This window comes from Cetorhinus maximus, chromosome 4, assembly GCF_964194155.1.
Source record: "Cetorhinus maximus chromosome 4, sCetMax3.hap1.1, whole genome shotgun sequence".
NCBI lineage: Eukaryota > Metazoa > Chordata > Chondrichthyes > Lamniformes > Cetorhinidae > Cetorhinus > Cetorhinus maximus.
The window spans coordinates 49,808,752-49,824,264 of NC_135882.1; the positions used below are offsets into that span (position 1 = coordinate 49,808,752).

At 41.6% G+C, this 15,513-nt stretch overlaps 1 protein-coding gene across 1 annotated transcript in view; it reads right to left on the bottom strand.

Annotated features, from left to right (window-relative positions):
• Positions 1–15,513, bottom strand: part of LOC144679610 (TGF-beta receptor type-1-like) — a 61,625-nt gene that overhangs the window by 20,131 nt on the left and 25,981 nt on the right. The window contains exons 2-4 of the mRNA XM_078540167.1: positions 7,901–8,146; positions 3,762–4,004; positions 605–835 (exon numbers count right to left, since the gene is read on the bottom strand). Of these exons, the coding sequence (XP_078396293.1) occupies positions 605–835; positions 3,762–4,004; positions 7,901–8,146 (720 nt within the window). The remainder of the gene's footprint in view (positions 1–604; positions 836–3,761; positions 4,005–7,900; positions 8,147–15,513) is intronic.

Consider the following 15,513-nt stretch of genomic DNA (forward strand, 5'->3'; position numbering starts at 1 on the left):
CTGACCTTGCCAGTGACACTCATCCCCTGGAAGAATAAAATAAATTTGTGGAACAAGAGACCTGAATGAGTTTCAATTAATTAAATGAACAGATTCTTGTCAATAAATGGAATTCAAAGTTATTCAGGGAATCTACTGGATAAGTAATGAGATGGACCAGCAATCTCTCCTGCCTGAAACTGTTAGTCTGTTACCTGCAATGCATTTTGAACCGGCACAACTCTCCTCTTACATATTCTACATATGCTGACTCTCTCATTTCTCTGCAGGACTATTCTGACCATCTGCTTTTTCCCAACTAGGGCAAAGGCAGGAGTAGGTATAGTTAGCAATGGAGTCACTTATTTGAATTCAGCAGATTCAGTGCCATTGGAAACACAGGCGTCAACATTGTCCCCTCTTTAATAAGTTGAATTGCATTATCTAAGAGATAGGTTAGGATTTTCTTATTCTTATCGGGGTATCACATTAAAATACATATGCTCCCAAATTAAAGACTTGATCTTATATGGAGAAACAAACCAGCACAGCTACAGAAAAATCTTGGCCAATGCACTAACTTAGTAACTCAGTATTGGCACAGCAAATGAAAATAGTTTGTTACCTTTGTTATCTGCTGCAATAAACCCAAGAATATTTTCATGGCGCAACATCACAGTCTGGTAAATTTCTGCTTCACGAAACCATGACCTTTCTTCACGAGAAGAGAAAATTTTTACTGCAACTTCTTCACCTCGCCACTTCCCTCGCCAGACTTCTCCAAACCGGCCTTTCCCTATACTTTCTTGCAATACAATTGTTCTTGCAATTGTCCTTTGCACAAGTAAAGGCAGTCCTGAAATATTAAGAGGTTTAATCAGTTAGTAATTACTAACAGAATAGATAGTAAAGTATGCATCAGATATTTAATTGGTTAACAAACTAGATCTTATTCCTTACAGTTCAACCAACTTTGACGCAATGGAATCAATGTTACCTAGGTAACAGTTTTTAGCATTAACTTAAAATGTGAAACAAGTGCAGCAGCTCACCAAAATATAATGCACAGCTACAAAACACCGGTGTAATATTTAATTTAAAATACTTAAAAGCTCAAGTTAAAAACATGCAGTATTTAGAGCATTAGTGAATTATTTAGTTGTACTAGTTTTGATTTGTTCACCTCCCACAAAGATGGTTCCTTGCCCAGTTAAAATAAATGGGACTTTTCATTGCAAACAATGGATGCCAGTTCCTTTAACACTGAAGTGACAACTATTAGCGCTCTCCTACAATCGTGGCCACAGCTCAATCTCACCCTCACCTTGGCCTATCTACTCCTCTAGGCTTGGTCACTCATAAAGCAATCTCTGATCACTTTGTACTATTCTTCACCAGCAACTTTCTAAATTCCTTCTTCTGCATCAACCCATAGAAAAAAACCCTACAAGTTGCTACTAACAACTACAACCATCACCAGATCTTGGAGGACCACAACAGACAGAGGAACTCAGGAAATCAAATGTAAGTAAAGCTCCATTTATTGAAAAGAGCAAAATAAAAATACAGAACAAGCTGAGCTGGGAGATGGACAATGTGCTCTGTACAGATAGTGTTAAACTTGCAACTTAAATTTTTAGATGTGGGGTCAGCTTACAAATGCACACTGATGACAACTGTATTGTTGTGTTGTCAGAGTGCTCAGACAACAAGTAGTCTTGGATGAACCATGATTTCCTCCAGCTAAACAATGGGAAGGTTGAAGTCATGATATTTACGTTTCTGCTACTAACTTTTTATCTTCTTCAACAATTCTATTTCCCTTCCTCGCCATTGTTTCAAGCTGCACCAAACTGTTGATAACCTCTGGCTTGTTTAACCTTGCATTGAGCATCGCAATTATAAAGACTGCTAATTTCCAACTTCATAACCATCTCCCTCTGTCCTACCTCAATCTACCTATCAATCAAATTCACATCCATGGTTCATCATTTGTCAACTCTACTAAGTCAAGGCTTTTCAGGCCAGAACTACACCTTCCAAAAACATCATCCAAACCTCTGCAGATTGTATCCTTTCAGCACAAAGTCTCCTTCACCTATTACATCACTCATTATTAGCTTAAGGTTTCTCCAAAACAATGCTTCCACTTTAAAATTCTCATCTTGGTGCTTAAATCCTTCCATGGTTTCACCATCACCGCACCTTATTCCCCATCTTTCTAATCTCCTCCAGTGCTGCAAATCTTCACTAGTTCTCTCATGCTAAGCTTTTGCACATAACCACTCGTGTGAAGGGAATGGGGGCATGACCTCTTCTGCCAAAGTCTGACTCCATGAAATTCTCTACCTAATTCTCTTCACCTGTCCAGACCTACTTCATATCCAGTCCTTTAAGCTCAGGCTAATGGTCACCTCTCCTATTATCTTGTCTTTTGCATCTCAAGTGCCTCTGAGCATTTTTCTGCATAACAGGCAATATATAGCTACATATTGTTGTGGTTGTCGACCTCTTTTCCTCACGTCCAGGTTTGAAGTTGTCTCTGCTGTGCCCTGATGACGCTGAGATCCCAAGACAGCACTGTGCTGATAAGTCTTGTTTGCTTGTGTAACCAACTCAGTTTAGTGAACTTTTGAGTGAATGTGGAAAAAAAATTCAGCTGGGAAAGTTTTGAATGCCTGATACTGCCCTTTGCCACTAGTCCAACCATTCCGTACCCAACTGGCAAATGGAATTCAATCCAGAAAAGTGCGAGGTAATGCATTTAGGGAGGGCAAACAAAGCTAGGGAATACTCAATAAATGGGAAGTTACTAAGAAGGGTTGAGGAAGTGCAGAACCTTGAAGTGCATGTCCACAGGTCCTTGAAGGTGGCAGGACAGGTGGACACGGTGGTCAAGAAAGCATATGGTTTGCTTTCCTTTACTGGGTGAGGTATTGAATTCAAAAGCAGGGATGTAATGATGGAACTGTATAAAACACCGGTTAGGCCACAGTTGGAATTTTGTGTACAGTTCTGGTCACATTACAGGAAGGATATAATTGCTCTGGAGAGAGTGCAAAGGAGATTTACAAGAACATTGCCTGGGCTTGAAAATTGCTGCTACGAAGAGAGATCAGATAGGGTAGGGCTGTTTTTTTTAAGAACAGAGGAGACTAAGGGGTGACCTATTTGAGGTGTACAAAATTATGAGGGGCCTAGATAGGGTAGACAAAAAAGATTTGTTTCCACTAGCTTAGGGGTCAATTATCAGGGGGCAAAGATTTAAGGTGATTGGTAGAAGGATTAGAGGGGACACGAGGAAAAAGGTTTTCAACCAGAGAGTGGTGGGCATCTGGAATTCACTGCCTAAGTTGGTGGTTGAGGCTGAAATGCTCAACTCATTTAAAAGGTACCTGGATCTGCATCTGAAGTGCTGTAACCTGCAAGGCTACGGACCATGTGCCGGAAAGTGGGATTAAAATGAGCGGCTAGTTTCTTTTTCCACTTCTTTGGCTGGCGCAGACATGATGGGCTAAATGGCCTCTTTCTGCACCATAACTTTTCTATGGTTCTATTTCCACAACTAGATCTGCTGCCAACAAGGAGCTTAAGTGTCAAATATTTCATTTAATCTCAAATACACAGCAGGACTTAATATTTCAAAAACAACACGAAAGTAAAAAGATCGCAGGGTTAAAGTGTAAAACAATGCAGCATCAAGTCTTAATGTAAACATACAACAGAAAAACTGGAAATAAACACAAACACACATTATTTGTAATATAAAATTACTACGTTACCTGAACCAGATCCTGAGGTGGTCATGTCATAAATTAAATCTTTGAGGGTGGTACCCTCGGAAATGAAAGGATGATCTAAGGTTGGATCTTCTTCATGAGGAACACGATGATGAATGACCGCGCGATTATGAAAAAAATAGAAGGCCACCATCAGTAAAATGCAAACCACACAAACTGGTCCAGCGATGACTGCTGCTAATTCCACGGGTCCCAAATTTAACCAAGGAGGCTCTGCTGGAGTCACTAGGAATAATGCACAAGCAGAATTACAAAGTTAAACAGCCAGAACAATCCTAGACTTTACAAATGATAGAAAGCTTTTGTTTCTCTGTCAATTATTTCTTTTGCTAAACACAGGACATGGAATCAACTGATTCTATATTACCTGCCACTGTGAATAACATTTTACTGTGCTGCAATTTTTCAATGGTGGGGACCAATTGGAATTCTGAAACTTTGCTTTAATATCATGCTTCAGTTTTGAAGCAGATCCCCAGCCACAGCTCTCACAAGGGCAGGGTGCAATGTGAATCAAATTAATTTATACGATCACCGAATGAGTCACCACTATTTTACGGGAAGAAGAGTTTCATATACTGCAATGGATTAATCGTCAGTGTGTCCTTGATTAGCTTCATTTTTTCAGAAGTCACACCCACAGCTGCTGAAAACAAGGGTATTTTATACACTTCTGTGCATGAAGCTCAGAGCTCAAAGTTGTAAAAGAATAGCTAACTTAATATTTTCGGTCCTGCAATTCATGAATAAGATAGGAACCATGCAAAACTGCTCCTGTGCAGACTCCAGTCCCTGAACCAAGGAAGCAATATATTCCTCAACACTTAATGCCAATCTTAGATGTCACCAAGAGTTTCTGGAAATGACTGTAAGTCAAGGATCGGATTTTGGATCATAGTTATCTTTAGTTCCTAGCTGGTCAGCAAGCCAGTGAGAGAAGTAATAAAATTATTATTTAGCAAGGCTTGAATAATTTTTGTTATGATTACTGCAATATGTTTTGAACTGCAACATTCCAAAACCAAACTACCTGGTGATTGCCCTAAGCTGCTCCAATCGTTAGGTTTTTTTTTCATTCATGGGATTTGGGTATCGCTGGCCAGGCCATTTAAAAGTCAACCACATTGCTGTAGGGCTGGAGTCACATGTACAGCAGATTTCCTTCCCTAAAGGACATTAGTGAACCAGATGGGTTTTTACAACAATCGACAATGGTTTCATGGACTTTTAATTCCAGATTTTTATTGAATTCAAATGCCGTGATGGGATTCGAACCCTGGGTCTCTGGATTACTAGTCCAGCGACAATACCACTACGCCATCACCTCCCCAGCCACTGCATCAAGTGACAGTAGGTAGAGTTGTATTAAGACCCAAGTTAAAACAGGCAGAATGTTTAACAAACCTAACCACACACCATAAATGCTCAGTCAATCAAAGACGTGAATCAGTAACACACTAGGGGAAAAAAATTCAATGGACAAGGTTAGACAGAGCAACCCAAGCTAACAACCATTTGCAAACTTGGTTCATGAGCTCTCATCCATGTGGTCCAATTTATTTAGGCAAGTTTAAATTACAGGAGATGCAAATAATAAAAATAACCAGAAAATATAGAACCTCTAACACATATAAAAATCACACCCATCGAATCTTGGTGGGCAACTTGGGACCATCCACAAGATCAGTGCTGGGACCACTGCTGTTCACAAATTATAACAATTTGAATGTTAGAATCAAAAACACAATTTCTAAAAGGGCTTGAGGCCAATGTGATTTCCCCCCTGGTGTGACCCAGGAGGCCTGACAAGATTCTGGCATGCAGCTGTTTTAATGAGCATTCATGACATGTGAATGAATACAAATGACATTCACGCCACTAGTCAGCAGGATAACTGACCCGCCATAAACCCACCATCAGGAGAATTGCAAACTGTTTTAACACTGGCAGATTTCCAACATTTTCCTGCCGCTGGATTCTCCGCTCCCGCCTGCCACGAAACCCACTGCGGGCGGGATGGGAAAATTCTACCAGAGAGTTCAAGGGGATAGCATGCGGCTGACCATCCAGCAGGGTAGGAAGAGATAGGCAGTGCAGAAATCCTCTGATAGTTTGGCACTTTCAAATTGGTTACAGTGCTGAGTACCCCTGAGAAAAAACTTTTTCACACAACGAGTGGTTCAGGTCTGGAATGGACTGCCTGGGTGTGTGGTGGAGGCAGGTTCAATCGAGGCATTCAAGAGGGCATTAAATGATTATTTCAATAGAAACAATGTGCAGGGGTATGGGGAAAAGGCAGGGCAATGGCACTAAGTCATTTGGAGAGCCACTGCAGACACAATGGGCCAAATGGCCTCCTTCTGTGCTGTTAAAATTCTGTAACACCGAATTGTGGGGGGATAGTCAATACTAATGAGGACTGCAACAAATTACAAGACAATGTTAACAAACTTGCAGAATGGGCACATAATTGGCAAATTAATTCCAACAGAAATGAATATAAGGCATTGTATTTTGAAGAGAAAATTAAGGGTGTTCCATGTTAATTAGAAAATAAGAACCTAAATTAAGGCAGAGGGACAGAGACTAGAATCACTAGAATAGGTGACACAGGTTAACAAAGCCATAAAGAACAAATCTAGCTTTATGGTTATTTCTAAAGGGACAGAACTGAAAAGTAAAGACATTATGCTAAACTTGCATCGAAGTTTAGTCAGACCACACCTGGCACATCGTGTACGACTCCAGCAGACATATCAAAAAAGGACAAAAGGCACTGGATAGGGTGCAAAAAAAGATTTTAGGATAATACCAAAAACGTAGAAGCATCCCTATCATGGGCGGAAGAACAGGCTGGGTCTCTTTTTTTCTTCGAAAAAAGCTGAGGGAAATAATTGTACTTAAAATTATGAAAATGTTGATAGAGTGGATATAGAGAGAATGTTTCCAGTTGTGGCGAAGAGCAAAACTAGAGGTCATCACTAAAAGATAGTCACCAAGAATTCAAATTGGGACTTCAGAAGAAACTTATTTAACCAAAGAGTGACGAGAATGTGCAACTACCTGCACATGGAGTGGATGGAGCCAATAGTACGATGCATTTACCGGGAGGCTAGATAAGCTTTTGTGAGAGAAGGCAGTAGAGGGGTTATACTGATGTAGTTATGTGAGGAAAAGCAAGGCACATGAACTGATTGGCCGCATGATCTTGGTATCCTGGTATATGAATCACAAGATGTTAGTATGCAGATACAGCAAGTGATTAGGAGGGCAAATAGAACGTTGGCATTTGTTGCAATGGGAACAGAATATAAAATTAACGAAGTTTTACAGCAGCTGTACAAGGCCTTGATGAATTAGAAGCAGTTCAGAGAAGGTTCACTCCGTTCATTCCTGGGATGAGGGGCTTATGTTATAAAGAAAGGTTGAACAGGTTGGTTCTATACTCATTGGAGTAGAATGAGAGGCGATCTTATTGAAACATAAGATCCTGAGGGGATTTGATAGGGTAGATACCAGGAGGATGTTTCCATTTGTGGGAGAGACTAGGACCAGGGGACACAGTTTAATAAGAGGTCTACCGCTTGAGAGAGAAGGGGAAATATTTTCTCTCAAAGGGTCATTAGTCTGTGGAATTCCCTTCCTCAGAGAGCAGTGGAGGCTGGGTCACTGAATTTATTCAAGGCACAATTAGACAAGAGATTTTTGATGGACAAGGGAGTCAAGTGTTAAGGGACTTGATGGCAAAGTGGAGTTGAGACCACAACCAGATCATGACCTTATTGAATGACTGAGCAGGTGTGAAGGATCGAATGACCTACTCTTGCTCCTAAGTCCTATGTTCCTATGGCATGCTTCTGTACAAAAGCAAATACTGCAGATGATGGAAATCTGGAATAAAAACAGAAAATGATGGAAACACTCAGTAGGTCATTCAGCATCTGTGGAGAGATAAACAGCGTTAAAGTTTCAAGTCGACGACCTTTTATTAGAACTCTGTATACCGCATGTAAAAATCAGTAAACTCTAAATCACCTTAACTCTGAATTGTTTCTTTTAAAATGAGTTTAGCCTACTATTTCATGCTTCCACAGTAACCCATGTAAACAAAAGAACCTTACCTCTGGTTGGCACAGGAAGATCAAAATTGTTGCAGAAGTTTAAATCACAGCAATGACTCGATACAGCATCATTTGCAGATGGGGCGCAAAGAAACGGCCTATCTGGAGGTATCAGGTCAACACTTGAAACACACAATTTGCTGCGCACGACTCGATTTTCTGTGCGAGTGACAGTGGTCACACAGAGCCCATCTGTCTCACAGGTGTAGTTATTTGCAACACAGTGGGAGCAGAAACACTTCAATCCTATGAGAGAAAACAAGCATCAAGTGATTAGTTGCAAAAGTAGTTCATTACTGGCAATAATTGTTATAAACAGCGAGACTTCTAAAGTGTACTACTGAGACAATTCAACACTATAGCTTGCACAATAAATCGTTCAAGTTTGGATTGCAGAATATTGGATATTACAGATTGCTGGATTACCGGAAGATGTCCCCCAAGCTATCCGTACACAAGTGCGCTATTCAAATTATTTTTGGCATACATAGCGACTTAACCGCTCAAACGAAAGGAGATGATCGTCAGTTTTCATTAGCTCAAATCAATCTACCACTTTTAACTAGGTCAATACAAAGGAATTTTGTAGAACTTGGGACAGCAAAATACAAAAAGAATAACTCTAATCATTAGGAATGAAGCCTCAAATTCCACACACGAATCTGCAAAAAATCGATAAACATGGATCAAGTACAAATTTAGGATTTTTGGAATCAGTGTTAATCAAGCTAGGTGAAAAAGTTGTCTTAAATGTCAGTGATACACAGTTCCCATGGCAAATTTACAATATCTCACACAGCAAACAAAATGTCATTTATTTTACTGAATTAGTTAATAGTTGAAATTCGCATCAGCACACTTAAACAGTTAAATGGTTGAATGCTCTAAGACTTGATTAAAAAATATACATTAGCTTTGCTGGCAACTTACTGCATAGATCAAATGCTGCACCATATTATATATTTCATAGGCATTAGATAGGAATTGCTAATATACAACACAGACTTGGTCTGAAATCACTTGAAACAAGCATAAATTCTGCATACCCAGTCACATAAACTACTGGAACACACTACAGTCTTCATCATTTTGTACCCCTGAACAAAAGGCGCCACTCCTCCGGCAGGCGTGAAGCTATCAGGTAGCTGAGAGAATATACACTCCACCTCAACACACAACACAACCACACTAGATATCAACATCACAGAGAAAAGGAAACCAGAGCCACATGAAACTACAAACAGATTACAGCCTCATTGCCAAAGAGATACCAACACCTCACCCAACTAAACTGTTAAGCCTGCCGTTCAAATCTTTTTAGCCAGCCATTTTTAATTTGAAACAAAGTTCTAAAAATGCCTATTCAATTAAAAAATTTCCAACTTCATTAGTTTTGAAGTTTTTTTTATTCTTTCATGGGATATGGGTGCCACTAGCTAGGCCAACATTTGTTACCCATCCCCGATTGCCCTTGAGAAGGCGGTGGCGGCTTGCCTTCGTGAACCACTGCAGTCCATGTGGTGTAACAAGGGAATTCCAGGATTTTGACCCAGCAGTGAAGGAACAATGATATAGTTCCAAGTCAGGATGGTGTGTAGCTTAGAGGGGAGCTTGCTGGTGTTGGTTTTCCTATGTATCTGCTGCCCTCATCTTTCTAGGCAGTAGAGGTCGCAGGTTTGAAAGATGCTGTTGAAGGTGGCTTGGCAAGTTGCTGCAGTGCATCTTGTATATGTTACACACTGCTCCCACTGCGCATTGGTGGAGAGAGTGAATGTTTAAGGTTGTGGATGGGGTGCTGTACAAGAGGGCTGCTTTGTCCTGGATGGTGTCCTGCTTGAGCGTTAGAGCTGTATTCATCCAGGCAAGTGGAGAATATTCCATCATGCTCCTGACTTGTGCCTTGTAGATGACGGACAGGCTTTGGGGAGTCAGGAGGTGAGTTACGTGCCACAGAATTCAAAGCCCCTACCTGTTCATGTGGCTACAGTATATATATGGCTAGTCTAGTTCAGTTTCTGGTCAATGGTAACCCCAAGATGTTGAAAGTGGGGGACTCGGCAATGGTAATGCCAATGAATGTCATAGGGAGATGGTTAGATTCTCTCTTGTTGGAAATGGTCATTGCCTGGCACTTGTATGGCACAAATGTTATTTGCCACTTGTCAGCCCAAGCCTGAATGTTGTCTAGTTCTTGCTGCCTATGGTCACACACTGCTTCAGTATCCGAAGAGTCAAGAACTGATCATTGCAAAATCATCAGCGAATATCCCTACTACTGGCTTTACAATGAATGGAAGGTCATTCATGAAGCAGCTGAAGATGGTTGGGCCTAGGGCACTACCTTGAGGAACTCCCACAGTAATATACTGGGACTGAGATGATTGACCAACAATCACAGTCAGCTTTCTTCAGATGGCTCCAACCAGTGGAGAGATCCCCGCCCCTGACTCCCATTCTGAGGATACGGAGTAAACCATTTAGGACTGAGATGAGGAGAAATTTCTTCACCCAGAGAGTGGTGAGCCTGTGGAATTCACTACCACAGAAAGTGGTTGAGACCAAAACATTGTATGTTTTCAAGAAAGAGTTAGATATAGCTCTTGAGGTGAAAGGGATCAAAGGATATGGGGAGAAAGCGGGAGCAGATTATTGAGTTGGATGATCAGCCATGATCATAATGAATGGCGGAGGAGGCTCGAAGGGCCAAATGGCCTACTCATGCTCCTAGTTTCTATGTTTCTATTTTGCTAAGACTCTTGATGCCACGCTTGGTCCAAACAGGGACAAAACTCAAGAGGTGAGGCGAGAAAGGCTGCCCTTGACATCAAGGCATCATTTAACCAAGGCTGTAATCAGCCTAGGGCCAAGTGGCCCTGGAAGAAACCAAACTGAGTGTCAGTGAGCAGGTTATTGCTGCGTAAGCACTGCTTGGTAGCACTGTTGACAACACCTTCCATCACTTTACTGATGACTGAGTGTAGACTGATGGGGTGGTAATTGGCTATATTGGATTTGTCCTGCTTTTTGTGGACAGGGCATCCAAGCCAATTTTCCACATTGCCGGGTAGATGCCAGTGCTGCAGCTATACTGGAACAGCACGGCTAGGTGCACAGCTAGTTCTGGAGCCCAAGTCTTCACTACTATTGCCGAATAGTCCGGGCCCATAGCCATTGCAGTATCCAGTGCCTTCAGCTGTTTCTTGATATCACGTGGAGCAAATGGTGCTGCTCCTGGCATGCCCTCCTGAACTCTTCACGGAACCAGGGTTAATCCCATGGCTCAATTGTAAAGTGGGGGATAAGTTGGGCCCATAAGGTTTCAGATTTAGTTGAATACAATTTTGCTGCTGATGGCCTTCATGGTGCCCAGTTTTGAATTGCTAAATCTGTTATGAATTCATCCCATTTAGCACAGTGGTAGTGCCACAACATGATGAATGGTATCCTCTGCGTGAGGGTAGGACTTTGTCTCCACAAGGACTGTACAGTGGTTACTTCTACCAATACTGTCATGGACAGATGCGTCCTGCAACATGTAGACTGGCGAGGAGGAGGTCAAGTAGGTTTGTCCGCCTTGTTGGTTCCCTCATCACTTGCTGCAGGCCCAGTCTGACGGACATGTCCTTCAGGACTCTGCCAGCTCGGTCAGTAGAGATGCTACTGAGCCAATCTTGGGGATGGACATTGAAGTCCCCCACCCAGAGTACATTTTGCACCCAACCCTTGCCACTCTCAGCGCTTCCTCCAAGTGGTGTTCATCATGGAGGAGCACTGATTCATCAGCTTTTTGGGGGGGTGGCAACAGGTCTGTAAAATTTGCTACCCACCAGTTCTTTGTCAGAAATTTCCAAAGATTTTTGAAAAGTTATGGTTCATGGATCTGCAACCTCCCTCATCATTTGGATTCATGATTGGAGTGGCAACTCTGGGCTACAGCAAGCCCTGTAACTAAATTTGGTGTAATCTGGGATAAATTAATATACAGGTAAATAAGTTTAAAAGGCCAACTCTAAGGCAATGAAGGGTGAGTTCAGCAGATTAGCCAGAATTTTCAGATTCTACAATCTTCATCTACTGCTCTCAATCCCTCCACTGTTGCTAAATTATCAGGCTGCTTCTCCAACATCCAGTACTGGATGAGCAGAAATTTCCTCTAATTAAATATTGGGAAGATTGAACCCACTGTTTTCAGTTCCTGCTCCAAACTCTGTTCCCTAACTACCGCCTCCACCCAGTGAGATTAAGCCTGTCTGTTTGCAACCTTGGGGTCACATTTGATACAGAGATGAGTTTCTGGCCTCACATTCATGTCAACACTAGGAGCGCACATTTCGACCTCTGTAATATTGTTTGACTTTGCCTGTCTTAGCTCATCCACTGCCGAAGCCCACATCCATGTCCTCGTTACGTCTAGACTCAATGATGCCAACGTACTCCTGGCTTATCTACCACATTCTACCCTCCGTAAACTTGAAGACTTCCAAAACTCTGCTGCCCATGTCTTAACTCACAGCAAGTTACCCTATCACCCCTGTGCTCACTGATCTACATTAGTTCTTGTCAAGCAATGTTTTGATTTTAAAATTCTCATCCTTGTTTTTTAATCCCTTCATGACCCTGCCTCCTCTATCTCTGTAATCTTCCTCCATTTTCACAATCCTTTGAGAGATCTATGCTCCTCGAATTCTGGCCTCTTGCACATTCCCCAGTTAAGTAAATAAGCAGGAAAACTGTGGGAACACAAGTGAAGAACCAGAAACCCCAACCATTTTCTGGGGATAGCAACCAAGAAAACGCAATGGCCAGCAAATCAATATCATTAAAAGAAACATACTAATGAGTGTTCAGGAGAATGTTACAAAAAAGACAAAAATAAACTTTTGAAAACTTAAATAAATCACAGGGAATACAAGAACCTCCAAAATGATAGAGAAAACTGAATATGAGCGTGGTTCTAGAAGCCAAACAAACAGGAGTTAAAATTATTTCAGCATTTTAACAGTAAAAAATTTTCAGAAGAAGTTTGGCCCCTTAAGGATTGACATGGTGCTGAGGCACAGGATGAACTAAATATAATTAACATACTAAATTATTGCTTTATGGAAGTAGCTACTAGAGAGAACAAGTAGCATGCTGTCGATTATAGGACTTCATACATGCAAGCATAAATGACTTTGCTATCATGCACTTTAACATCCCTGGCAGGTTTAAATATCTCAAAACCAATAAATCCTCAGCAAAGGATTTGTATTAGGGATAAAATCTGCAAGCTGTTTAAAAAACTGTTATGTTAAGGCAGCCAATAAACTGGGATTAAAGAAACCAATGTTAATTCCATACTTCTTAAGTCTTCCATCAGTAGCCGGCAAAATAATGAACTGATCATTAGAAACAAAGCTAAGGGAACTTATAAATAATTTAGTTGGTGCCTGCCCAACCCATTTTACTTTTAAGTGGACACTGGAAAGTCCTCATGTCAGTGTACCTAGACCTCCTTTCAATAATTCGACATGATACAAAAACCAATAACTGTGTGTAGCCTAGGTAAAAATCTTGGAGGGAAATGAAAATTTGGCCAAAAAGAGTGTAGCATGAGAGATTAGCAAACATTGCGTTCAAATTGAAGAACCTTTTTAATACATCAGTGTTGTTACAATGTCTCCAATACTCAGAGTTTAAGAGGGCATTTACAGCACAGCTGCTAATGAAAGGCAGAAGCACAAACTCTACAATCCTGGTGCAACTGCAGCCTGAATCTTCAGTCAGAAGAAAAATTTTCCAAAGGAGAATATTTCAGTCCACTTTAGAATCAAATTAGACTTTTACATCGAATTTACACTAAAGCTCCAGAGACAAAATTGCTCTAATTTAAAAAAAAACTCATTTATGAGGTGTGGGCGTCGCTGGCTCGGCCAGCATTTATTGCCCATCCCTAATTGCCCTCGAGAAGGTTGCGGTGAGCTGCCTTCTTGAACCGCTGCAGGCCCTGTGGTGTAGGTACATCCACAGTGCTGTTAGGGAGGGAGTTCCAGGATTTTGACCCAGTGACAGCGAAGCAACGGTGATATATTTTCAAGTCAGGATAGTGAGTGGCTTGGAGGGGAACTTCCAGGTGGTGGTGTTCCCATGTATCTGCTGCCCTTGTCCTTCTAGATGGTAGTTGTGTTTTTGGAAGGTGCTGCCTAAGGAGCCTTGGTGAGTTCCTGTAGTGCATCTTGTAGATGGTACACACTGCTGCTACTGTGTGTCAGTGGTGGAGGGAGTGAATGTTTGTGGATGGGGTGCCAATCAAGAGGGCTGCTTTGTCCTGGTTGCTGTCAAGCTTCTCGAGTTGGAGCAGCATTCATTCAGGCAAGTGGGGAGTATTCCATCACACTGCTGACTTGTGCCTTGTAGATGGTGGACAGGCTTTGGGGAGTCAGGAGGTGAGTTACTCGCCGCAGGATTCCTAGCCTCTGACCTGCTCTTGTAGCCAGTTTTTATGTGGCTAGTCCAGTTCAGTTTCTGGTCAATGGTAACCCCATGGGATGTTGATAGTGGGGGATTCAGCAATGGTAATGCCATTGAATGTCATGGGGCGATGGTTAGATTCTCTCTTGTTGGAGATGGTCATTGTCTGGCACTGGTGTGGTGCAAATGTTACTTGCCACTAGTCAGCCCAAGCCTGGATTTTGTCCAGTTCTTGCTGCATTTCGACTCGGACTGCTTCAGTTTCTGAGGAGTCACAAATGATACTGAACATTGTGCAATCATTAGTGACCTCCCCACTTCTGACCTTATGATGGCAGGAAGGTCATTGATGAAGCAGCTGATGATGGTTGGGCCAAGAACTCTACCCTGAGGAACTCCTGCAGTGATGTCCTGGAGCTGAGGTGATTAACCTCCAACAACCACATCCACCTTCCTTTGTGTTATATAATAATGCCAAACATGTAGTTAAAGAAGCAAAAAGTGTTTTTTTGTATTCCTTTTTCCCCAAATTACAACAGCTAAACAGGAAATCCAAAAAAATTGATATTTTAAAACTATAATAATGACTTGGATGAGGGGACAGACTGTATTGTAGCCAAATTTGCTGATGATACAAAAATAGGTAGGAAAGCAAGTTGTGAAGAGGATACAAAGAATCTGCAAAGGGATATGCACAGGTTAAGTGGTTGGGAATCTGGCAGCTGGACTATAACTTTGGCAGGAAGAATAGAAAAGCAGAATGTCATTTAAATGGAGAGAGATGACAGAGTGTCGTGATAGAGGGATCTGTGTAAATGAATCACAAAAAGTTAGCATGCTGGTAAAGCAAGTAATTAGAAGGGCAAATGGAATGTTGGCCTTTATTGCAAGGACGGAGTATAAAAGTAGAGAAGTTTTGCTACAGCTGTAAAGGCCACTGGTGAGACCACATCTGGAATACTGTGTACAGTTTTGGTATCCTTACTAAAGGAGGGATATACTAGCATTGGAAACAGTTCAGAGAAGATTCACTAGGCTGATTCTTGGGATTAAAGGGGTTGTCTTTTGAGGAAGGGTTAAGCAGGCTGGGCCTAGTCACATTGGAATTTAGAAGAATGAAGTGATCTTATTGAAATATATAAGATTCTGAGGGGGCTTGACAG